The 26,982-nt window shown below is 41.7% G+C and overlaps 1 protein-coding gene across 1 annotated transcript in view; it reads left to right on the forward strand.

Moving 5' to 3' along the window:
* The window catches only part of SND1 (staphylococcal nuclease and tudor domain containing 1), a 379,862-nt gene that overhangs the window by 174,575 nt on the left and 178,305 nt on the right, over positions 1-26,982 (forward strand). The window contains exon 13 of the mRNA XM_006184738.3: positions 25,992-26,102. Coding sequence (XP_006184800.1) covers positions 25,992-26,102 — 111 coding nt within the window. The remainder of the gene's footprint in view (positions 1-25,991; positions 26,103-26,982) is intronic.

A 26,982-nucleotide genomic window follows, 5' to 3' on the forward strand; every position in this document is an offset into this window, starting at 1 on the left:
AACATCAGTGGCATTTAGAATACTTTGGAAAGAAATAATGGAATAACTATACCTGTTTCCTGCTGGCTCAAGTACAGCGATCCTATCAAGAGACCAGCCCCATAAAGCACCGTAAGAAGGAACTTGTTTGTCTCAAAGGGTTTGGGTGGGAGTCAGGAAAACACTGTTTAGTTTCTGACAGATCTTTCACTCAGATGTTTTGTGGCTGTCTATTTATGGGAATCTCATGCTGCTGAGTCTTTTTTTTTTTTTTTTAAGACGTGACAGTTTCAGATTATTGTAGTACCATCATCACTATATGGAAGTTCAATTAAGCTTTTCATAATGGGGCACAGATCTTACAAATCAGCAGAATCCTTTGCTTAGCAAGAGTGTTCTTTCTCCCCTTTTCCTTTGTTCTTTTTTTCAGTATCAGTTGAGTTAGAACGTCAAGTAGTGGATGGTGGTATTTACTGAGCCTATCATTGGGAAGCGCCCCCTGCCTGCCCCCCCCCCCCCCAGTCTATTTCACAAAGTATACCGTTGAGAGCCTGGGAGAAAGTGAGGCTTTTCTTCAAATAAGGGGAGCTCATCATCATGGAGGAACATTCTAGAAAGTTTAGAGATACGGATAGTGTTTAATCTCAGAGGTCTCGTTTGGAGAAAGTAGAAATGTTACTCTTCTGATTTCTGTGAGCCCTCAAAATAGCTCACTTGGGGACTGGGCCCAGAGAGGGGACAGGTTACTGCTCTTGGTATCATCTGCTAAGAACAACAGATTGATGTGTTTATTCAGCAAGTATTTGTTGTGGGCCTACTGTGTGCCAGGCACTGGGAATGTAGCCACAGACACAACCTCACGCGTTTCCGTGTGCTGAGGCTCTCCTGGCTGCCCTTCTTTCTCAGGATTCTTGGCTCAGGTTGCTGAGCCGTCAAGAGTCCTTGTTGGGTATCTGGCCTTGCTGCCCACAGAACCTTGTTTTTCATTTAAATGGTACCTGAAAAGGTTCTGTTCTATTCAGATCTTGCCTGGGACTTTGAACAAATTGATCACTCAGAAACAGGTTAAAATACAAATGAAAGATAATTCCTCTTATATCTTCAATTTTTAGATGAGTCAATAACTTAGACTGTCAGTAGACAGAATGAAATACTCAGGTGACTACCCTCTGAAGCCATTTGTCCTTGTCCTCCTCACATTACAGATCTTGGGTCATTCAGTGTTAGTAGAGCTCTGAATCCTGACAGCTCGCCATGGTCCCTGTCCTGCTCCATGTCCTCTTAGGGACCTAAAGAACCACGTACCTGGCTCCTGCCTCCCGGGCAGAGGACTGGATGCTGGCCTTCTGCAGTGTCTGCTTTTCACTCTTTTGGAGGGTTATCCTTATAATTTTATAAATCAACACTATTAACATTTAAATTTTTAGCTTTATATAGTATATTCGCTTTTTAATGTATATGCATTATTAATTCTACCCTTAAACCCTTAGTTTTCTTATCTTTATTTTACCACTGGTGAACTTTATGATCTTCGGGTACTCTGCTTCTGTTTAACTTTATATAGTATCTATGTACCTTCTACTCTGAAAGATTAGGAAATTAGAATGCTTACACTTTTTCTTATTCTTTTTAAAAAGTGAATTTTTTGCTTTTATCAAAATTTATAGCATTTATTCAATTTCTCTGCTATCAGTGTAATTGTCTTCTAACCTTGGCTTGTAAAGTTGATCGTAAATATTTAAACCTATCCTCCCCCACCCCCCATAGCAGTTAGGACTGTGTATGTGTTACTGTTGGGCCCAAAAGTATAATAATGTGATCAGACCTGTAGAAAAATCTATGCCATTAAATCCCCAGAGAAATGTTGAATTAATTCTGTGTGTGTATGTGTGTCTGTTTCTCCTTTTTGTACTTCTTCATATGCAGTTGCCACTGTATCTCAGGTCATTCCTTTTGTGATTTTTCCTTTCATTTGTTGAAGAATCTTGATTTTTTTCTCATGTGTTGCATGGTAAAGTTTCTGAATGTCTGAAAATATCTGAATTTTGTTTGTATTCTCAATTTGTTTCATTATAAAATTCTAGCTTCAAAATTATTTTCCTGAAAACTTTGAAGATGATGGGTTCTGTTGCTTCAGCAATGTTTGAGAAGTTCAATTTCTGTTTCTCTAAATGTAGTAGGTTCCCCTCCCCCACCCCCAGATCTGGAAGTATTTTTACAATTTTCAATTTATCATTGGTTTTCCAAAATATTATTAAAATATTTCTAGATTTGTCCTTTTGGCTGCTTACTCAATTGGCTTTTCAACTCTGAACATTAATGTCTTCAAAGAGGTTTTTTTGTTGTTACTTCTTGAATTATTTTCTTTCTTTTGCAGTATTGTATCTTATGATTCACATCTCTAACTTTTCTTCCCATTTTTAAAACCTTTGCATTTTTGTTCTACATTTAAGGAGCCTATGTTCAAGTCCTGTTGGTTTATAAGTAACATGGTCCAAATACATTAAAGTATTAAAACAATAAGGGGTAAACTTTCTTACACTTAAAGGAAGAGACTTATCAATACATAAAGACTTAAGAAAAACCTAAAAATGTGAAGTTGAGAAATCTAGAGCAATAACTTCCTTTAGTGTAAGTCACGACTACTTGAGTGGCTTCAAGAACCTTTATGCTTTTCGCTACGTTAAGCTCAGTAGCAACCTGCATGTGCAGTCAGAAAAGCTGCAAAGACACTTTTTTCAGAATGAAAACAGTGGATTAATGAAGGCCACACACTGCATCAGACTTTGTTTTGATTGAAATGGTCTCTATTGAAAACAAAGCCCTGTAGCACCTGCTCTAGATGGAGGAGGAGGCATGAGCGCCCAAGTTCAAGGCTGCGATGCGGATAGAGATTTTAATTGTGAGCCATTTTTATTAGGGTTGTTTTTTGCTGGTGCTTAAGCTAGGAAGTTCCACAGGCATTAAATGGTCTGCCTGTAACTCTGTTTGTTGAGGGGTTTTGGTGCTTTGGGGGGATGTGAACTGCTCAGGATCATACATGCAAGTATGTGATGGAAGAATTGCCTGAACTTGCTAGGCAGAGTATTTTTCTTTCACCGAAGGTCAAAACTCCGCTCCCAGCAACACTGTGGGGATCACAGGGGCGGACGGGGAAGGCCGGCCAGCCCAGCTCTTCTGAATGCTGTTCCTGATTAATTGCTCTGGTGATGTTCCCAAAGCCCACTCATTGTGTCAATAAAGGCCCTTGAGGCGCCCCCGATTCGCCACCAATCTGATCCCATCTGCTTTCTGTCTTTCAGAATTTGTGCAAACTTTCTGATATGCTGTTAACACGCTTTCTTATTTTCCAGCACCATTAGGGCTTTATTCTTGTGCATATCTGTCTTTACTGTCATTTCAGTGGGACCTTGTAAAGAAAGCCATGTGGACAGAAGTTCTCAATCTGCCATTCCAACCTCCCTCTAGCATTCTTCCTTTATTCCTTCGGATAGTGCGACTGATGTGATAAGGAGAGGGGACATTTGACATGGTTACCAATAAGGACAAATCGTGTGTCTTTTCATGCCATTTCTCAGCCCCTTTCTCTTTACAATTCCTGTGGTCAGCACAGAACAGAGTGGTGAGGGAAATAGGAATGGAGTTTTATAGATTTTTCTATCTCCCAGTGGTGATGCCACTTAACAGGTATTTGTTCCAGTTCATACTGAGTGATTTTTGTTTTGTTTTGTTTTTTTAACATAAGTAAAAATAAATTGTAACATTTTCAAAAGTTTAGAAGATGAGGGGGCTGGAAATCACCCATTATTTCATCATGCCAATATAACTTGTTTGGAGATTATTCCCTTTGAGTACTGGTTATTTTTTTAAGAATTTAATTCAGGAACAGGAGAACTTTGACTGTTTAGCATAGTGTTGAGATGAAGGCTCGCTATTGTTGGATCTGAAGATGCTGTGGACATGTTTTTAAAGTAGGCTTCAGAGGTACACACCCTTGAGATTCAGCCTCCACTCTGCTCCCTGAAGGCTGTGCACCCTTGGGCCTTAGTTTTTTCTTCTGGAAGTTAGGTATCATGATACTGCACTCATAGGACTATTGTGAGGATTAAATGTGCTAGTGCATTTGAAGTGTTTACACGATTATCAAGTACTTAAATGAACCCTAAGCCCGGCCTCTGAACTGGTCACTGACCTAATTTCAAGTCTAGACGTCTCTTCTGTCCTTTCTCTTTGTCACCTCTCCTACATCTCTGGCTATTTTTCACGCAACATTTTCCTTTTTCAAGATTGTTCTTGAATGTTTTTCTGTTCCATCCTCTTAACTCTTCATGATCCCATCCTCCTCGCCCCCCAAGCCTAGCCACTGATAATATTTCTTCCTCACAGATTAGCTTGATTAAGATACAGAAAATGGTATGCAGAACATGCTCAAAGGTTAGTTTTAAAAAAAAAAAAAGCCACGTTGGATTGTGGTTAGATTTTGTTGTACTGGTCCATTGCAGTTGTTCCTTGGCAGACACTTTGGTTTTGGATTTATCTCTTTTCTCATTTTTTCAGCTGCCACTAAATTTTCCTTCTAAATATTCAGTGTATACTCTGTTCACCTAAGGCAGTGATGACTAATAAGTACTTCCATAAAGGTAGAAGTAGAAATTCATGAGTAATTTCTTAAAATACCATCTTTATTTAGTGATTTCTTCAATTATGTTTCTTTGTTTTGTTTCGAGGGGGAGGTAATTAGGTTTCTTTACTTATTTTTTAATGGAAGTACTGGGGGTTGAACCCAGGACCTTGTGCATGCTAACCAAGCATGCGCTCTACTACTGAGCTATTACCATGAGTAATTTTTAGTGTCTCAAGAGGTTCAACATACATTTACCATTGAATAGGGACAATACTTATTCCTTAGTGAAAACCGTTTATTGAGTGATACCTTTTAAACCAAGAGGTGTGCTAACAAGCAGACTACCTGGGTGTCCTTGCTTGCATGTACCTATTTCCTACCTGTATGTATGAAACATTTAAAAGGCAGAGGGCTACTGACTGTTTTGGGAAATGCTGCTAGTCGGTACCCCCATCTTAAAAGTCTTACTGTAAGTCAGGTTTTTTGAATCTTGTAGAATGATCCTCTTTGCTGTGATGCTTTTGTGTAATTTTTTTTTTTTTTTTTTTTTTTGCCATCAGTGTGTTTGTTTACAGCAAGTGGAACGTGGAGGGATTTAGTAAATATCTGGACCTTAAAGGGCAACATGCATGTTAGAATTTGGAGATGTTTAATGATATGTACTTCATAAAGGGCAAAGGAAACCTGGGACTGCCTTTAATCAAGTTTCCAGTGTGGGTTTTACGTGGAGCCTTTTGGCTTTCTGATCTACCTGTTTATATATCTGCTGTGATTCAGCAAACGACTGCCTTAATGTGAGCTTCTGTGGGGTAAAATTGTGATTTATAAACCATCACGTATCAGGTCAGCGGCAAGGGGAATTAATTACATTGCAGTTCTTACACCATCCCTCTTCCTTCCAAAACAAAAATCATCTTGACATTGACTGCAGAATCAGTTTTTCCCCTTAAAGTAAGAAGCACCTATGTAAAGCATTTATCCTTGTCACACTTTCTGAGAAACCTTCCTTTGAAACTGGGTTCCTTCGTATGTCACTGAGCACAGGCTGTGGCTATGGAGAGGTGAGACCATTTGAGTGAGGGTTGACCACAGAGGCTCTGGAATGGCTTACTGTATTTCACAATAAGGAACCAAAATAACCCCTCTCTCCCCAAAGGGATGGGGAGAGCAGGAAATTTCAAAACCCTTACCATGTTGCTGGGCTCATTTGTTGCTTGTACCGGACCGAAGAATCATTTAGTTAAAAAAACAAAAACACACACAAAACTGTCTTCTAATTCTTAGGAAAAAGTTGGCCACCCGAAAACATCTTTGCTTTGACTTAGGTCATTTCATAAGTGGAAACTCATTTCTAGAGCTTTTACCTGCAGTGGTTGTCTGTTTTGTTTATGTGGTGGAAGTCTAAAGCCCCTGCCACATTCTAGACCTTATCCACACTGATGCTGGGCTTGGTCCAGTGGCTAATGGGTTCTGGGGGAAAAAACACAACTCGTCTCTTCCTGTGGTGCCAGCTGGCTGGGTTATGCATGGTAGGATTTGGAGATGTTGAAGCCGTAACAGGGCCATTAGGGGAATTCTTACTGGGCCCGTTTTCCCTTTCTGACCCATATGAGAGAACTTCTCATGAGCTTCCACCCTAAGAAGCAACCTGTGCCAAGACAATCTTCTTCTGACTTAACGTAGAATGACTGGACTTGGTAGAAGAAGATGGTTATTCTTCCAGTTAATAGTGGCTTGATATTTCTCAGAACAGAGTGACAGCCTTCCAGAATCTAGAGTATCATTTTGAATTCCTTCCTCTAAACAATGCATGCAGAAACTATAGAGGACTTGAAAAAAGACTTTCCAGGGCTGCCCCATCCCCATTTTGGTCTCTGCTGGACCTCTCTGGTTTGGCTGGTTCTCCTTACACTGTCAAAGCAGATCATTCCAGATGCCATTATGTAATTTTCTGTCTTGGGTGTGTGTTTGTGTGGGCGGGTGATTTTGTTTTGTTTTTAAGTGGTGTTTAATGTTAGGCTAATAATAAACTGGATACGTAGGCCTGGTTTTGTCATAATGGCCACGCGTTTGCTTATTTGTTCCTTATTCCTCTGAGAGGCGGGGAACTCCCCCCTCCCCAAGTGATGCCTACATTTTGGATGGGGCTCTTGTCATCACAGCTGCCTAGAAAATGCAGCATGGCAACTGGCAGGTCTGTTCTAAAGAGATGAAGAGGAGAGATTCCTCCCTGGTTGCTCCCATAACTGCGTCCTTGTCTTCCTGTGACCTAAACAGAACCACTAGGGATGACTTTGCCATTCTGAACCAGTTCCAAAGTTGGGTCTCTCCCCTACCCACAGTTCCTATGTTCTTGTTCTTTGGGGAATGCCAGGTTCTTCGACATATTTATAATTCTGGGGGCCTTAAGTTGTATTCGGTCATTCTTAGCCTCTTAAATTCTTGAAAAGGAGAATATATTAGTTGTCTGGACAGTTTTTCATAAAACTACATGGTAGAACCACTTGGGGCTCTTAAAAAAGCAATGGTGCCCTATATTTAAAATCTAGGTGCTCATATTTGTTGTTTTAAAGAGTTTAAAAATACTGATCTTTACCCCTAGAGATTCTGGCTTTACTGGCGTAGTTATTTTGAATGGTGATGCTAACGTGCTGCCAATATTAATAAGCACCATGAAAGGAAGTCTGGAGGAAGCAGGAGGTTCCAAAACCCATATTCCCATCTACTTTCAGATAAGTACGGCTATAGGTAATAGGAAGAATAAAAGTAACCTCACAGATGTGTATTTTCTCAGTTCCCTTTCTGTCCCTAAGCTCAGCCGTGTCCTTCCACTAACTTCTCTCATACCAACTCTGCTTCTAAGAGTGCAGATTGGCAGAGTAACGTGAGGTCGAAGGGGATGATGGTTATTTCTAGCTCTGCCTCCAGCTTGTAGAGTGTCCTTGGCACGTCATTCACCCTCGTTTCCTAAGGCCCTAATCTGGCCTTTTTTGAAGGAGAAAGTGGCATAAACAGTATTGCTAATATTACGCCTCCTTAATGGATGTCTTCTTGGTAATGTAAAATTCTATTAAACCTGTCCTCAGGTTCCTAAAAGGGAGTGTTAAAATCTTGGCTTTAAGGCTTGGTGTGGGTTTTTCCTTTTGCGTAGCCTTCCTTCCTCAGGCTCTTCATCATAAACACTAGGTTCACTTGGAAGTCTGTGGATTTGCAAAATCAGACTTGACCAGAGCAGTTAACTAACCAGAACTGTATCTTTGGGGAAACAAAAAAAATTCAAGGATAATGTATCCATTTGTTAGACTTAATAAATGCCAGTTGTGGGGTTTATTAAAGACTCAAGCCCACATTTAAATATCTTAAGAGGCCCTAGAGTTTTCTGTGCTCTATTTTGTGGGGTAGACTGATGGATCTGCAATTAACAGTGTGTATTTTGATGACCGAGGCATAATTATTTGGAAGCCTTTAATCCAAACTAATATCCTCAAGTGATTTGCTTTTCTGTTGATGCCCTTCTAGATATAACCCCATTTATGACCCTGGCTGTTTTCCTTCCTGCCTTTCAATTTATGAACAGGGCTTATATTCAGCTAGTATTCATGGGGATAACAAAGTAGCCAGTACTGTAATGTTAAATATTTTGACTGTCAGCCTGATTATGAGAGAGAAGTATTTGAATTATATCACCTGGTCTTAGAGATGGTTTTCAGGGAGAGATACCAGTCTTGTTCTTCCAGCGGGTTGGAAGAGTCAACAACAATTATTCCTATTTTGGATTGGATAGTTGGAATTGTTATCCATACCTTGTCCTGCATTGATGAACTCTGTGGGTTGAGAGGCTGTAGTTGGAAATCGTTGCCTGTAAAGGGATCCTCTTAGCCCGAGCTTGAATAGAACTTGGGGGCACGTATTTTTCTTACCAGTGCACTGTCCTAAGGTAGATCCATAAAAGTAAGTAAGAGTCTCTGGAGGGTGTGTTTTTTCCCATGTGGAAAATCAGGAAAGTTGTAGTGTGGAGGGAGGTCATACCTCGCCCACTTTGCCTCTTGCGTGTTTTCCACCCCACTTTATCTTCAGAGCACTAGTTGAGGGCTTTGTTTCTCACGTTGACAGATTGTGCTCAGCAATAAGGCAGTGTTCGTTGTGGATTAGAAGAGAGTTGACGAGGGTCAGCCCCCATTTCCCCCTGCCCTATGCAGCCCTCTCCACAGCTTACCCTCTATGTTCATAGCTGAGTCGTCTTTTTTCTGGAAAGTGTACTTTTTAAAATTTAAGCATGAGCTGAAGAGTGAGTTCACTTTTCCTAGTCCGGCAGGGACAGCGGGACTGTAAACAGACTGTGATTGTGATAAAACTAGAGTAAATTTCTCTCCGGGGCACAAAGTATTAATAGCACCGCCTCCTGCAAACCCCATCCCTACCCCCGACCACCAGGAAAACCGAGAAAGGAAAAGAGGTGAAATTTGGCCAGAGTGTCAAGACTCCCTTCTTCCTCTTACTATGTCTTTAGGAAAGTATTCACCCCTGAATTCTGATTCCTGTGATTTTCCGTTCATGACATAACTTATTTGTCACCACCCGCCTTCCCCTGTAATAACGAAATTGCTGTGATAGCCATCCAACCAGTTTTTTTTTTAGTCCAGTAATTCATTTCTAAATTGGAACTTGTTTCTTTCTAATCAGCCTTGTAATGTATCACGGACATCACTCTCGGCATTGGCCACAAAAGTGATTTAATGCTGGGTTTCTGATGACTCCTTCATTAATCCTGGTATTCTGGGATTTCACACCCACTGGCCTCTGACCATTGGAAATGATGAGAACTTTGATTTCATGCATATTGGATAACACTGGACTGCTGTGGGAGCCATGAATCTTGGCTCTGCGGTCGCGAGGTGATGGAGTGCTGTGGCTGGGGGGGTAGGCGGCTTTCCTAGGCCACATGCTGCTGCTGAAGAGGTGAGCATGGCGTCTTTATCAGCCCAGGGCGACCTGTCCCCCAGGAGTGCTGAATTTGAAGCGGAATCCTGCGCTGATGGCTTCATCAGCTGGACACATCTCAGGACTTGGGAAGTGAGGCTCACTTTGTGGCTATTTCCCCAAAGATGCTTTCCTTGAAAACATGGACTTTGACATCTGTCCTTTTGAACTCCGCCCCCCCCCCCCCCATTTCCTCTGCCTTTCTTTTTTCCTTCTGTCACTCCACAGGATCAGCACGGACTTAACCTTTGCTTCGTCTTACCCTGTTGCAATTTTCAACCTGGTCTTGTTTTCTGAAGACACTGCCCTGCACAAGTAGTTTTGCTGGTCTCCTAGAGACAGTTTTTCTTTCTTTCCATATGCATCTGGAATAACAGCTGCATTCCCATTCCTGAAGAAAATGAGTTAGCACAGTTTCTCAGGGCCAAGCACCTGGACTCTCAGGCAAGACTGGGGGTAAATTCCAGGCCGGATTCATTACCAGCAGGGTGGGAGGACCAATTTTTTTAGGGTGGGGGTAGGCCCACATGAGTGAGGATGTGACCAAACTGGGGTTGTAAGAGCACCACGTGTATCTGTTAACTGTAAGGGATTAGATAATCTGTCATTATGCTAATTCTCAGTAACAGATGGTGGAGTGTTCTGCATCTCAACAGCAGTTTTCACCATGGGGGAAATGAGCTTGCACCCAGCTCAGCAGTCAGGCAGGAATTCCATTGAGAGAGAAACACTACTGGTGATTGCATTGGTGTGTCCCTCGGAGGACATCTGCACATATGCTGGTTTCTTGAATTTCTCTAAAGCTTACATATTCGTGGCCAGGGTCCTTTCTGCGTTACCAGACACCTCTACTGCTTTCTATAATAATAGAGAATTTTAGGTGGCTTTCTCTCCATTTGGTTAGTTTAGGAAGATGAGTTTTGGAAGTAGGTTAGGTAAATGTGTCTCAAAGCATTACCATATCGTGTTTTTCTTGAGAGAAAAGATGCTGTACAGCAGCAGCATTGTTGACGGTCAGTCTTTAGAACTGAACTTGAGAGATGAAATGAGAAATAGGAACTGGATGTACTCTAAGTGCCATACCTTGCCTTGATATAATACTTTAAAAAAAGAAAAGATTTAAGTCCTTTGGCTTCATATTCTCTAAAGGTCTTCTTGATCCTGCTTTTTCTGTTGTCTGTAAATGATTTCCCTCCGCTGTGCTGTTAATGCTTAGCTTCGTCTATCCTCTGAATGCTGATGATTATGAACTTTTAATTTCTCACTGCTTATTCCTACCCCGAGCTTACTGCATACTTGCCTTTCATTCCCATTTGTATGTCCTACTCTCATCTGAAAGCCAACATATTTAACACTGATGCTGATTTTTTTTCAAACTGGCTTTCAAACTCAGATGTGCCCCAGAATCACTTGTGTTGCTTACTTATCAGAATCGATCCTCACTTATACGGGATATTGTTCCAGATGTTCCTTACAGGCATGGCCATTCAGGTTTAATGGGTCCGTATGTTGGTTTTTGCAGCATCGTTCAAGAAGTAGTATTAAGCATCTTGGACTGGGAAGCCTGAAAGTCACTGACAAGCCAGGGAGGAGCCATCCATAGCTTTAGTTCGCACCAGGAGCTGAAATACTGAAGGATGCTTGATCCTGCCTTGACCACCCTTGGGGCCTTGGGAGAAAGCAGTTTAGTGATGAGGTGGTGATGCAGTGGTTTGTTGAAGAATTCTTTCCTATTACTCTTGCCCTCACTCTGCTCCATGCAATCAACAACTCAGATCTATATTAACACAATAGCCTTCTAAATGTGCCTTTTTCTAACAGCAGGTTTTCTGTTCTCCATTTCTTCCTGCATAATGCTGCTGGATCAATTTTCCACAAATGCTGTTTTCATGCTGTTATTTCACTACAAACAGCTATTTTAGATTTTCACAACCATCTTCAGTCAAGCCCCCGACTCCGTTCTGTCTCCCCTCACTGTCAGCAGACAATCGCATCTCCCACTTTATAGAGAAAATATGGGCTTATCGAGAAAAATGCCTTTAATTTCTCATTCTCTCAGCCCCAGACTTCTCTTCCTCCTGCTTGCTTTCGTATCTCCTCCTTTCCCATCTCTGTGACGATTTCACCCTCTTTCTTTCAAACTAATTTTCTACCTACGTGCTCTGAGTTCTATTTCTTTTGGTCTCCTGAGGAGTTTGTGCTGTCAGTTAGCCAGCCCTCTTTAAAAACAATCCTTAAAAGTTTTCCTTCAGTCCTCTCTTACCTTACCTACTTTGCTGATTCTTGCCTTCTTTTTATAGCCAAGTTAATTAAGAGTTAAAAGCAGTTTTTATTCTCTGTCCACATGCTATTCATTCCTTTGCCACCTGGCTTTGGCCATACCACATCCATGAAACTGAGCTCACCTAGAAGACCAAAGCTTCCCTCAAGGATACTTCATAGTCCTTACTTTAATTTGGTCTCACTGCAGTATTTAAAACATCACCATCTTTTTTGAAAATTTTTTCTCCTTATTTTCAGTACACCAGACTTGACTGGATTTCCTTCTACAACTCTGATTACTTGTCCTCAGTCTGCTTGGAGTGCTCTGTAAATATTTGTGCTTCCTGAGCTTCTGTCCTTGGGCTTCCTTAAGCTTACCCTCCGCTCAGTCTCCCTGGGTGATCTCATTCGTCCCCAGGCTTCAGTTGTCAGGTAGCTGCTGCTGTTCTAACCAGAAGTCTGTCTCTCTACCCCTAGTTCCTCCTTCCAGCCTCTCCACCAATATATTTAGCTACTGAATGGATGGACATCCCCAGTGCTAAAACTGAGCTCATGGCCTCCCCTTGAGAAGCTGTTCCTTTACTCAAATGATCACATCCTGATTAACATCACCTTTTACTTAGTATTACTTATCTATTCCACAGATCAAGGTGTCATCTTTATCACCTCTCTTGCTCTCCGTGCCTGATTATCTGTGGGTATATCTCAGATTCATTTCAGCCTTCCTCTCCTCACTGCCTGGTTTATGCTTCGGTCCTCCTACTGGCCTTCCTATTTCTAGTCTTACTCTTTTCCAATCCATTTTTCACACTGCTGTTGCTATTTACTTTCTGAAACAAATCTGATTGTTTGTTCCCCTCAAAGTGTTCATTAATAGACCTACAGCCTTTAGGAATTAAAACAAACCCATGATCTGGCTTTTGCTTACCTCCCCATGTTTATATTTAACATTCTCTGGTTCTCATCTGTTTCTTAAAAAAAAGAAAAAAACTTAACCACACCATTATTGAAGTCTTGTTTGCCCTGTGCTTGGAACATAGATTTCTCCGAGCCAGCTCCCACTCACCCTTCAGCTCTTGACTTTTTAACTTTATCTTTTGGGGCCCAGCCAAACTGAGATCCCAGTTGGGCATCTATTTGTGTCTTTGCTCAGTACCCTGTGCTTACTTAATTACAAGGTTTTCAGCACTTAGAATTCTAGGTCACAAATACTTCTTTTAATTCCCAGTACAGAATCCAGGAGGGGGGTGGGAGGTGGGGTGCACCAGATCATATAGTTTCTATTGGGTCATTGCAAGTATTTCGCTTTTACTTTCAACGAGATAGGTGATACTGCAGAGTTTTGAGCAGAGGAGTGGTGACAAGGTCTGTAGACTTGAATCTTCAAAGGATTATTCTAACCAAGAATTACTATTCCGGTTGACAATGAAATTTAGAATCTCTGCTGCCTTCCTTCTCTCTTATATTGACTTTTCTTAAAAACTTTTTAAAACTTGATTTTGGAGTAATTATAGATTCAAACAAGTTCCAGGAGTAGTACAGAGAGGTCCATCCCGTATACCCTTTGCCCAGTTCCCCCAGTGGTTATATCTTGCATAATTATAGTACAATACCAGAAGCAGGATTTGGCATTGGCACGGTGTGTGTATAGGTCTATGCCATTTTATCGCAGGTGTAGATTCCTGTTACCACCACTACAATCAAGACTGACAACTGTTCAGTCATCACAGACCTCCTCTGTGCTACCCTCCCTAAGCCTTGTCCCTCCCGTCATCCGTGACAACCACTTATCTGTCATCCATCTCTCTAATTTTGAGGTCCACTGAGTTGTTGCATGTATCAATAGCTTTTCAAGTCTGTATATGGAAACTGGAGGCAGGCTGACTTGGTGGAAGAATGTCTGTTTTATAACTTGAGACCTGAGTTCTAGTTCCATTTGGTCACTGAATGATATTTCATGTTTCTGAGTCTCAGATTAGCTCCCTGTCAGATGAGAGAATTGGAGTAAAACACCAAGATCTTTCCAGCTCTAAACTCTGTGATTATAATGAATGAAGTCTTTGGGATTTTCTTCCACCTCTCTTATTAATACTTACTGTGTAATAACCTTTAGTCCTTTGTGTATTGTCAAGCTCAGAAGGACTCCTGAAACATCTCATAGTTGTTTTGTTGACATAATGCTGCTACTTATACTTCTCAAGTATAAACTTGATAGGCCAAAGTAGTACTTGGCAGACTATGTAAATGTGAAGGTGATTCTTTGATTTTTTTCCCCTGTTTTCAGTGATAAGATGCAGAAGTAAACTTCCAGCTCTATATAATCTAGTGAGCCTCAGAGTTAGAAGAAATATGATAAATGGTTGTTAAATGTTGATTCTACTTTTGAATCAGTTCTTTTGAATCAGTTCTTTTGAATCCAGTACTTTGAACACATTTCTACTAATGAGGTCAGTCGGCTTCTTGCTGTTGATAAAAGTTCTTAGCCAAAGTAGAAGCAACTAGACAGTGAAGAATTTGCCGGACTTTCATTTCTGTGGTAGAAAATGGGTATTTCTTATATGCTCATCACTCCCTCCTCTTTTTCATATTCCAGAGCATTTGGGTAATACAGTATATCTTAAAGCTGTGGGCATTAGAGTTGTTGAATTCTTGTAAGTTTGCCAAGCAGCCTGGACTTTACCACCATGGTGTGTGTGCAGAGAGACGAGGGCACGTACAGCCCCTAGTGGACGGATTGGAAGAAATTGTGCCCGTGGCCACAGTGCTCCACAAACCACAACTAGGAAGTATGTCTAAACGCTGAGGTGTGTTTAATACTAGATTATGATGCATAGTCTAGTTGGCCTCATACAGTGTAAAGATACATAAGACTATTGATCAGTAAATCCTAGCTCACTTTAAAAATTACATTAGAATGTTTCTGCACTGAAACGTACTTTGTATAGTATTTAGATTTACCATCTCATTTTATAGATATGGAAACTGATGCAGGCTTAGTACTCCTAAGAGTTTAAATGGCCAGAGAGCGAGGGTAAGAACCCAGATCCTCTGCCCTGAATCACGGCTCTGTGCCACGAGTTCTTTATGAAACAAGCCTCATAATTGCTCTCTATGGCCACAAAGGGCTGGAGGAAGTGGGAAACATTAAGTGGCTTTCACTATTGAAGAATAAACATGAATGCTGTGTATAACTTGTCTTCTTTGTCGGATGAAGAGAATTGGATAAACATTTATTCTTAACATTTCTCTTTTACCACATTCATCTGTTTTTACTGTGCTGTTCTGTCTCTTCACTCATTTTTTGAACTTAGATGAAGATTTTTTTCCCTTGTTGAAGTGTTGATATGAGATGCGATAATTAGACCTTCCTTTTTAAAATGAACTCTACCACACCATGAATGTCTCTTTTAGAAAGTTGGTTTCTTCTTCATACATTTTGGAAAGCAAACAAAAGAAACTAAAGTTGAACGTGTTTTTGTTTCCTAATGTTAGGAAATTGTTTTAAGCAGTTTAGGGCCTCTGATTTGTTTTTTCCATTAAGAAAATGAATTATTTCATTTTTGTTTAGAAACTAAGAGAGTATCTTTTAGTAACAGTAGTCATACATCACATTCACCTCATTCATTCATTCTTATAATCACCTATAATCCCGCTACCTGAATACAGTAGTAGTTTGTAAAAACATAAATATGTATCTTCTTGACTTTTAGGTGTTCACCTTCCATATATTCCACATTTTAGTATGTTCATAGATATTCCTAAATTGGCTTTTATTCTTCACTTGGAAAGGGGGAAGGCAGTTGTTGCTTAAATTCATCATTTAACACGACTATTTGGCTTTCAAACAAATGTAAAGACTATATTATGCCTGAAAGTGTGGAATGACTACAGTCTCGTGTAGCAGGAGCTCTTGTAGATCAGTGACTTGATTCAGGAGTCAGCACGGTGGTAGTGCAAGAGCCCCCTGAGTGGCTATGCAAACCATCAGTCCATACACTCCACTGTTACTAAGGGAGAGAATTTTAAGGAGGTTTTTGCCTCACGCTGCTGTTTTGTAAAATCTTAACTCTCAAAGGAAGAGGAGCAGAGAAAATAAGGGATGAAGAAAACATACTATGCCTACAATCAACATTTAAGCCTTGTTTTGGAATACAGAGAAGGAAAAAAAAGTCTTCAGAATCCCCAGAAGGCAAGCAAATTATTATAATTAAATGGTGAATATATATTTTAGTAGGATTGTTAGTGATCAAATTAATAATATGATGTGGATGGATATTCTTGATGTGCTGATAAATTTTTAATATATTAAGATGTCTTTGATAGTTCATGTGCACAATATATTTATTACTATTTTATAGAATTTTAAAAGGACAGCAGCATAATAAAGGGAAATAGACTGAGAATCAGAAGGCTCTTTGATACACATTGCGACGGTGGTGCTCTTTGTGGTTTTTTTTTTTTTTTCTTTTCTTTTCTTTTCTTTTTTAGACGACTCATTTAACAATTTTCAGGGTTTCTCTCTCGGTCTGTCTTCATCTGTCTATGGAGGGTTTTGGATTAGTTTATCTCTGTGGACTCTTTTTGCTTCAATTCTATGACTCAGTTATTTTGTTTTCATGGAACCGCCCACAGAACCCTCTGGGAACTCAGAATGAAATCAGCTAGCCAATAAATGTTTATTGAGTGCCTACTAAGTGTTTGGCTCTTTTTTGGACCAATAGGGAATATGATTCACAAAGGAAGATGATAACACGCAGCAGTAAAAGCTAAGCACCAAATGAATGGCGCAGCCAAAGGAGCTGAGATGGGGAGACTGTGAGGCTTAGCCAGTTGGGCTGAAACAGGAAGTTGAAAGGCATTTGATAGAATAGGGTTAGAGAGGTAGACGGGGGGCCCCATTGTCGAATGCTACTTTAATAGTCTGTCACCTGTACTTTGTGGCACTGTTGTCAAAAGAAAACTGGATTTTAAATTTTGAAAAGTCTGGCTTCTAATTGTGACTCTGCTACTTACTAGCAGGATTACTGGTAACAAGCCTGAAACTGGAGAAGAAATATATACTTTGAAGAAATACATACTTATAACCTCTGTAGTGCTACAGAAGGATTAGGTTAATACGTGTTTAGAAGCCTGTCCTATGGTAGACACCCAGTAGATGTTCATTAAATCTGAAAATATTATTGGAAAATTTCAGACTAGTTTTCTGTGATTATGGTGGGCTTGAGAATGAAATTCAGGAGGATTAAACTGGCAGTGCTCGAGATTGGTCAGCTTTGCAAGGAGCCAAGGTAGAGGGAGGCTGTGGTCCAGGGGAGAAGCAGTGGGAGCCACAGCTGGGTTAGAGAGACAATAGAATCGAAGATGGTCATGGGAGAAACAATGGAGATTTGAGTTCAAAGTCTGGACAACTGATTTTATATGGGAGTGAGAGAGACAGTCAGGTCTAGGTGACTGGGAATATGAAGGCCCCACAATTAGAGATGTTAGGAGAATGAGCTGATTTGGTAGGTTTCAGAAGGTCTTAATCTAGGGAAGTGAGTTTTATTTTTGAAATGCTGAGTTTTACATGGTGATGAGTCATGCAAATTCACATGTCCTGCAAATAGCTTGAAATGTAAATGCGTGGCATATTTAGCAACGAGAGGGGACCGGTTTGGATTGGAAGTGCATGTTTATTAGACAGCTTACGTTCTTCAAGCTAGATCCAGTGTTTGATTGACTGTCTGAATTGTTCTGGGAAAGAAACATGATGGTCCAATAGAGAGAGTATCAGTTTGGGTCTGTACCCCTCATTCTGTCCTGTAGTAGAAGGGAGAGCCAGGTTAGCCCCTGCAGTTTCTGTCTATGAAACAGACATTGTTTTCTTCTTATTTTGAGGACCAGAGATGTGGGAAAATAATTAGATATTTAAAGGTGGCATTGTTTTATTGCTACTTATTACATATAGTATGCACCTCATACTTCAGCCAAGGCTTATCGTGGCCTAGCCTCCTCAAATATGTTGCTGACCTGGAGGTGCAGCAATCCTCAGAGAGGAGCTGGCATAATAGAGTATAATACCAGTTTTCCTGTCTTATAAAGCCATTGCCGCAATATTGCTGAATAAATGAAACTATCACCTAAGAGGTGACAATAAGATTACAATCCTTCAGAAATCCTGGGGGCAGAATAAAATTGTCTATTTAGTAAGCATGACTCTCTGGTGTTTTGTTTCTTCCCCTTCCCTTTGAAAATTGTTTTGACCCATATTTTCAACCCTATTCTCTCCACCAGCCCGAGTGAGGAAGTGAATTAGGTGTTTAATTCTATGGCTTCCAAGTATATTTCTGTCTTATTTTCCTGTCTGTTAGTTGTTTTTTCAGGTGAGCAAGGGTCGCTGTGCCCTCGTGTAGGGACCTGGGTGGAAATAGGGTGATGAATGGGGATGATGTGGCTCAGACACATCTCGGGGTAGAGAATTAGCTCTTCTTGGCAGATTGAAGATGGAGTGACATCTCTTCATCACCCACTTTTTACACCCTGATCCCTAGATATCTTTGCTTTTATTTCTTTCTTCCCAAACTGAAGAGTGTTATTGGTGCTCAGTGGATCATGGCCTTGAAGCTGGAGAGGCTTTTGTCCATGCTCAGGAGTAAGTCTGTTAGGAATACGGAAGTTTAGATGGATGATGTGTTGGGGATTCAAGGATTTATCTGTCTACAAAGCAGTAATTTTTACATGGAATGATTTTTTTTTTCCTTTTCCCTTTCTCCTCTTTCTCCCCTCTCTCCCTCCTTTCTTTCATTCTTTCTTTCCTTTCTTCATTTCTGCCAGACTGGTTTATGGATTTGCTTTGGTTTCATTCCAATCATACATTCTTTTGGGGTCTTCAAATTGGACTAAATCCATATCAGTCTTCATTGTTTTCTTTCCACATCTCCCTCCCCATGAGGAAGAATGATTAGGATTCATGGAAAAACAAAGACACAGTCCTTGTTCCTAAGTTACTGATTTTCACAATCTCAACTCCAATGGGACGTGCTCTCATTGGTAGACCAGTTATGTTTAGAACCTGCATATATAATGAATGCTCATTAAATATGAACTAAAACTTAACTGTAGTGTTTTATTCGGAAGAGTGCTTTTCTTTTGCTTGATTAATCAGCTTCTAAGGCTATTCAGGTCAGTCCATTCTGTACTTGCATGTTCTTGAGTCTGGCTTTCTGGGGTCATGCTTCTTCATGAGTCATGCTAGGTTTTGTGTTCCGTATGACCACAGCTGCTGGTGGGGCGGTGGGTTGACAAAAAGCAGTCACCTTCGGCTCTGAGTCTAGAGTGAGTATGTCCTGCCCTAAGACTCCAGGTGCCCAGTGCAGCTCTTGGTAATTGCTATTTTTTCCTCTCTCATTCCATTGTAGTTTCTCAAGCCTGACTAAGGACATGGAGGCATTGGAATCTTTCTCTTTGTTTTTGATCTGTGTTATGAGTTCTGGGAAAGTCTCTAGCCCCTGCCCAGATCCTCTGGTGACAGGACTTGTTAAAAAGATAAAATAAAAATCTATCTTAGTTATTTTTAGAATTACATTAGTTTAATGGGTGAGAGAAAATGTAGGGAAGACAGTGGAAGAGAGATTTGGGAAATCTATAAAGGATGCTGTGCCACCTCAGATGGTTCTAATTATTGGTGTTTCTAAAACAGAATCTCCTGTCTGCATATGCTGCTTGGTTATGTGGGAAGCGCCTCCTGGATGCATTTTGAGAAAAAATTGGGAAACTCATTGTTCCAGATTCACAGGGATTCAATCCGAGATTGGAGGATAAAAGACACTGGGTGGGTGTGACCCCTTGGAGGTGTCGTTATGCTGGCTTATAGAGGCTACCCCTGGCTCTGTAGACTGTTTCCTAGTTTGAGGCCTGGTTGAAAACCAGTCACTCAGTAAAGATGTTTGTTCATTGCCCATGGTCTGTAGATCCCTCTCCTTTAGAATTTCACTCGCACCCTTTATAGTCTTGTTTTGTCAGCCTGTAAAAGTCAAGTTTATCTCCAGCCTGAAATTGGCAGGTACTTGCCTGACATGGTTATTAGAGGTCTTAGTGGGAGTTTGCAGAGAAGATTGGAAGGGAACCTGGCTTCGGAACCTGTTAGCTGTTAATCATTTTCTTCATTTCTTCACTCTCTCTCAGACCGAGAGCCCATATTATCCAGATATGTGAGTGAAGGTGGACCTCACATTCTGAGAATATTTTTCCGGTCCTCTTTGCTTTCAGCCTCATTGAATCTTGTGGTGACCTCTCCCTCCTTCCTTGTCTCTCACCTGTTGGCAGAGAAGGATGTCAGCCCCTTGTCAGTTCCCTGTGGTTCAGCCCCACGGTAGAACATTCCTGTACAGCCAAGGAGAGGTGAGATGAGCATTTGGTATGCTAGAAATCGGTGTTGGAACCCTGGCATCTGGGGCTCTCCATCTCAGCCCTTGTGAGAAAGCCTGTCCTTGTGGCCAAGGTACAGCCAGCATGGAGGGGAAGTGGAGGCAGTCTTCCAGCACATGGTGCTGGAGTCATTGCGGGTCCTGGGTGGCAGAGGCCCAGGCTACACACCTGATGTCTTGTTGGGTCACATTCTCTGACAGTAAACAGCCATGGGGTGCATTTTATGCTCAGTTTATGAAATTTGACCCACAGGGCCTTGAAGTTCTGGTAACGAAATTATGTGTGCACACATGTAAGAGACGGGCCTCTGCTATAGCCGATGTGACTGTTATAAAGGAATTGAGGTATTAGTCATCTTCTGTTTCTTTTAGCGTTGACTAAAATATAGTGTAAAGGCATTTGTTTGTTTGTTTTTCCATAAGGGCATTTCTTTATGGACTTACTTTATTCTGAATGTGTGTTTCCATGTTTGTTTGCCTTAAGGAAGTATTCTGCTTTGTAATCTCCATGGACACTTCAGTGACTGGTAAAATGTTGATGGTTTTTAAGTGGAAAATGTTAAGCTCAAATAGCTAGATAGAGATCTGTGAGCCAGAGCCATTGAGAGTTATGTTATCCTTACTCAGATGGAGGATGGGCAGTGTGTGTGTCGTGTGTGTGTGAGAGAGGTGCTGTTATGCTTTATGTCCACTCTTGAAACATACTTATCCGTTTACCCCAGGTTTTATTTTAACAAGTAGTGTATACCCTTTAAATTAGCTCTGCAGTAGGACCAAATCATGGAAGTCAATGAATATGTAAGTGAGACACTGTATGTGTGCTTAGAGAAGATATTCATATAAGTAAAAGTAGTAAGTATAATGGAGGCCAAGCTTCGCACTGTTAGAAGGGGGCAGGTACAGATACGGAAAGGAAGAAAACTACACTGAACCCTGGAGTGTTGGAAGAGGGTTGTAGGAACCTTTGTGAACTCATTGATTCGGATTCTCCTAAAAGCCTATGCCAAGACAGGATTAAACAGACAAGAGGCTGATTGGGGAAAACTCTGAGGGAAGATGGGTAGGGAGCTGGCGGAGGCTGTGAGTACCTAACCTCTGTGGAGAAGGGAGGGATGGAAGGTTGAAAAGCCTAAGCTGTGGTCAGTTTTAGGAGTTTCAGCAAATCTAAGGGATCCTGAAGCCAACACTGCCCATCAGAGCAGCCCCAGGTCTCTCTGCACTAGGTCTGCCTTGGTATCTCCACTGCACGCAGTCATTGGCTAGAAGCCGCTGGTGGGAGGCATAGCCTTGGCTGAAACAGTGATGGGTTTCAGAGCACAGCAGCTGGGGCTGTTAGCCAGTTATGCTTCCTGTAGTCAGAGGTCCGAGAGGCACGTTTTCATGACTGCCACACATGGTTTTCAGTAGTTATAGGTACAGAAATCAACATTTAGAGAAAAAAATGTAAGTATGGACTGCTTAGGTAAATGGTGAATTTCATAGCTGCAGGAAACAGTGCAAGACGAGCCTGGATCATGTGCCAGAAAGCAAGGAGCTCAAAGAATGACGGGGGACATGTCCATAGGACACAGGAGCCAGCCTGACCTGGCTCCCACTGGCCAAATTGCGAAAAACTTCAGCATTGGAATGAATACTGGTGGCAGTGGATTATGTGGCCCTTTCAATAAAATATTTCATGACAGTATACTGATACACATAATGAATAACTTGGGAGTTTGGTGAAAATTACTTAGTGTAGAGTGTCTCTTAATATCTGTTATAAAGAGGAAAAGCATAACTTTACAGTGAAGAAGCCTCCTAGACACTCCTAATCAGGTGATCAAAGTGAACATTATCAGTAAATTGTGCATCATCTCATAGGAGGCCCCAGGAAGAGCACAGCACTGCTTTTGTGATATTCCTGCCAAAGATTTATAACTCGGATGTGATCACAAAGAGACATCAGACAGGCCGAAATTACTGGCCTGTACTCTTCAACAGTGCTGAGGCCGTGGTGGACTAAGAAAGACTGACGAAACTGTTCCAGCTGAGGAGACAGGACAACTCAGTGCAGCACCTGATTCTGAACTAGTTCTGTGTTCCCCTGAGTTCTCTATTGGAACAGTTGGTAAAATCTGCACAAGGTTATGGACTAGATGGCAGCGATGCATCCATATTGATATCCTGATTCAAGCCACAGTTTTCTGATTATGTAGGGAAATATTCCGGTTTGTAGGAAACATACGAAAGCTGAAAGGTTTCAGGATAATGGTACAACAGGTCAGTTTTTTGTTCTCAGGTGGATTGAAGGACAGCATGTTCTTTGTTTACTGTATGTGCTACTTTTCTGTAAGTTTGTTTCAAAATTGCACATACTTATAAGTAATCTAGGTAATATAGTCAGTTATCTGATCCTAAGTTAATATATAGAGTATTACTTTCAATCTTGGGTTTGGGGCCAAGGGATGGGGAAGACAGGCAAAAATATGATAATTTACAGCTTACTGTGACCGAACTCTTCTTTTTAAGAATCCCATGTATGTATGAGCATAAAACACCTTTTCTCCATGCTGGCAGAATACAGTACCCCATGGTTTCAAAGGTATCTTATAATGGGAAAGAGCTTTGTGTAACCTGCTTGCTGTGGAAATGGCTGGGCGGGGAAGATGCCAACTACATGGCAATCTTTTGAGAGATCCTGTACGTGAGACCTGTGTTGCTTGTGCTTGTAGCAGGAACAGCTGATCGTGCCTAGTGGAAACGGTTCACTCTTCACATAACCTAAAATTCTCCTTGAGTCTGGAGAAGCATCTTGTTCCCAGCACTAGTTCTCTTTGTGTTTCTAGCTGATACCAAGACAGATGATTTCCTGCTAGACTTCCAGAGCTATTAGGTCCCCTTTTGTATGCTGATTGTGAATTATCCATTCGAGCCAGACATGTATAATTGGAGTAGAATTACTGATAACACTCAAGAAAGCAGAACTTATAAATTTGTCTAAAGCAGCATAATGTCATGGCATATAATTTAATGTTCTCTTTACTTACTGGGCAACGAATCGATACACCAGTGTCGGGTTCTGAGCCATCTTTGGCCAGGGGGAAGTCTCCTGACCTTTCATTAGTGGCCAAGAGAAATGAACGAGAGAGTCAAGTACATGGATCTAGACTAATTCCATTTTATTTGTCTCTCTTTCATTCTCTTTAAATACAAATCTTAGATAATGGGGAGGAGAAAGACAAAAGCTGGGAAGGCATGGAGAAATCTTTTGTCCTTAATTCTATGCTAGGCAAGCTTGGCTGATAATTGCTGAGGATAAGAAATAATGTTCCAATGCTCTTCCAAAACGATCAGGTGATTTTCTCATACTTGGGTACAGAGCAATAGAGACACAGCCCTTGCCCTCTCAGACCTCATACTGGGAACTGGATGATGAATTAATTGTAATATGGTACGATATCCCAGGGGAGCACACCCCAAGAAGAAAAGACATGTGAGTCTCGCATGCCTGGCTCACAGTAAGCGCCCAGCAATGACATCTGTTGCTGTTTCCTGCGTTTTTCCCCTCTCCGTACTAGCATCACAACCGTTCCTCCAGAAGTCTGTATTTAGGGGAATGAAGCTAAGAGAACATGGCTTATACTGCAGCTTTAGAGAGAAAGTGGTGGGCATGTTGTGGAGTTGAGAACCTGGGGCCTTAACTGGTTTTGGAGATGTTACTGGCAGTATCCAGACAGCAAGATCCCTGCGGGAAGGGAAGGGCTGTGCCGTGGGTGCTCGGCTGGCCACGCCGGAACTCAATTCAATACTGTGAATTGATTTGAGCAGCATTAACGAGGGTGGATCATTAAACATTTGTGCCATTTTGCTTAGTGTTCTCTAGCATTTCATACAGAAGCTTATTTGTGTGAATTTTCCCCTGCCTGCTCTGTCATTCCAACTTTCTCCTCCAGACCCCACATATTGACTGTGAAATGTCAACGCGCAGTTATTCAAAATGCAGTAGCAAATATGTCTTTGTTCTTCTGGCATTTCAAATCACTAGCACATCTCAACCTGTCACGAATGGAATTGTCCCCGGTTTCTCTCTGGCCTCCTGGTGGGCGGAGCCTCCCTCCTGCCCTTGTGGGGCTTGGGTGGCACCTTCAGTTAAATTCTCCCCATACATCAGCATTTACAGCTGCTGATTTGGGGCTGTTGGCATTCTCCGGGCTGCCAAACTCAACTCTGTGATAATGACAGCGTTTGCCAGCACGCTCCTGCAGTGACTCAGGAGACAGGGTGGCCAGCAAAGCAGCCTCTTTGTGGGAGTGGATTTTGAGAAGTGCTAATTCCGTGGCAGTTTGGAGATATTAATATCGTGCTGGCAGTAGATAAACAGGCAGCAGAGGGGCACATAATGAGGAGAGAATCAGCCACAGCATCTTTTCCTCCTTTCTCTATTTGCACATATTTTTTTTCCTCTCCTTTTTTATTTTAAAGTAAATCCTTGGGTTTTGATGAAGAGAACCTTTCGGTGGCTTAAACACGCACACAGACTGGTTAGTCCAGCTCGCCGCATCTCCACAGTCTGAGATTCTAAGAACCCTAGTGTGTTGAGAGTTAACCACACTCCCCAGCAACACTAAATCATAGCATATGGTCCAGTGGCCTATTGCTTACCATACCTCCTCCCTAAAGGGCAGCTAACCAGATGGTCTGAGTGGGGCCTTTGGTGTAATGATGACAGACACAAAGAAAGACATAGCAGCCGCTCTCCCCCAGTGGTATCCTGCCTCTTGTTTTGCAGTACTTGCTATGGGTAATTTTTGAAAATTTGTTGTTGCAGTTCCATTTTTTCACATCAAAGGTCCCTCTCCAGGTTGGGGATGAATCATGCAGACAGGAGGCTTCATTAGTTGTTGGAGAGTCATTTCCAGTGTTCTCTTTTGAGTAGGATGGAAGCCACTTAGAGTGGCACCTCTTTCTTATTCTAGTGAAGAAAGACAATTCGGTGCCTTTGACAGTGGTTTTAAAGCAGGATTCTAATCTGAATATTCCATGGTCCTGAAGGAACTGTTTGGAGTATTGTTCCAAAGCTGGTCATCTCAGACTTTATACTCTTTATTCTATTTGTTCCCCTTGCTCATGCCTTTTTTTTTTTTTTTTTTTTTTTTTTTTATAAAGAACTTTCATTCCACCACAGCACCTCTTCCCCAACTTCTTCCTAGCCGTATCTCCTCCAAACCCCTTGGGGTGGGAGAGCCAGCGTCAGGAGTTCCAATGAGAAGAGACACACTTTGAATGTTCCATGACACCAGCGTTTCTAACATTGCCAAACTGGAACACGGTATTTTCTAGTTGCAGGATAGGCCAGAAAGGAGATTTTGAGAAATTTAGGTCATGCTTTTATGCGCTTTGTTTTTTATCTGTGTGCCTGATACTTTAGAGCAGACTTTTCTTGAGGGTAGTGGCTTGTTTATAAGATTCTGTAAATAGCCCTGCCTAATGTGGGCTCTTGACAGATCTTTTCTGCTAGGTTGTATGTATAGATTGATAGAGCATCTGACTGTACTAACCAGAAAAATGCTGAGCTAGAGGACTTGATTATTCCACCTTTTATTTGGATTTCTAGCTTAGCAACTCATTGGTCTTGAAATCCTTGGCGTCTCCCTCCCTCTGGCAGGATGCGTTAAGACCTCCAGGTGCTAACCGTTATTATTTCTGTTGACTGAGTCCCATACACACCTTGAGTGCTCACTGACCTATCTTTTCTGTTGCAGAAACATCGCTGAGGCCCTTGTCAGCAAAGGTCTAGCCACGGTGATCAGATACCGGCAGGATGACGACCAGCGGTCCTCTCACTATGACGAACTGCTCGCTGCAGAAGCCAGGTGAGGTGAATAATTATTAAAGTCAACTCCTGGGTTCCCACAGCCCCATGTTTTTCTTTCTTACTCTCCTGCCTGTCTCTGAGCGGAATGCGACAGAAAACAACGCACTGAGAAAGCTTGTGTTCCTTTATCATTCCAGGTGTTCCCCATTTAAAAGGGGGGGGGGCTCGCTTCAAACTCACTGGGTAACCTTCAGTGTGCACACTTGGGCCTCCATTTTTTTTTGAAATCTGCAAAATAGGCCTCTGTTAAATACTGTCTTATGTAGATGTCGTGAAATGAATCACAGATGAGAAAGGACTTAGTGGGATATTCTTACCATCACCATCCCACCCTTCCCCGGGACTAGCAGTGACGCCCTGCTTCCAGGGCAGGACGTCTGCCTCAGGTCCCCACCTCCAGAGTCCTCTGCCCCACAGCCCTCATGTTCATCATCTCTCGACCTTTTGTTGTGTACAGCAGAAATGAAAACATTTATTAGGAAATGAGTTTGAGTTTCACACGTCTCACAGCTGGCAGGAGAGCATTCATGAGAAACCCTGTGACATTTTACTTTCGTCCTTCATCCCTGTGGCTGGTTGCCCCAAGGACACAGTGTACTGCTCAGCAGTATTTCTTACCCGTGACATTCCTCAAGGCTCTCTCCCGGGGACTTCTGCCACTGGGCGGTGCTGGTCCTTGAGTGATTCCAGACTTCCCAGGAAACAGCAAGAACACAGTGACAGTTGCCGGACTGCCTCGGACAGCTCCGCAGACTGTTTGGACTCAAAATACATCCATTGTTTCAAAGCATTTTCTGTGAACTGGGACTTAGTTTGTTCTAGAAGTTTGGTAATTGCCAGGTCTAATTGCTCTCCAGTTAGAGGAGGAATGAGTCTGA

The sequence above is a fragment of the Camelus ferus genome, chromosome 7, assembly GCF_009834535.1.
Source record: "Camelus ferus isolate YT-003-E chromosome 7, BCGSAC_Cfer_1.0, whole genome shotgun sequence".
Taxonomy (NCBI): domain Eukaryota; kingdom Metazoa; phylum Chordata; class Mammalia; order Artiodactyla; family Camelidae; genus Camelus; species Camelus ferus.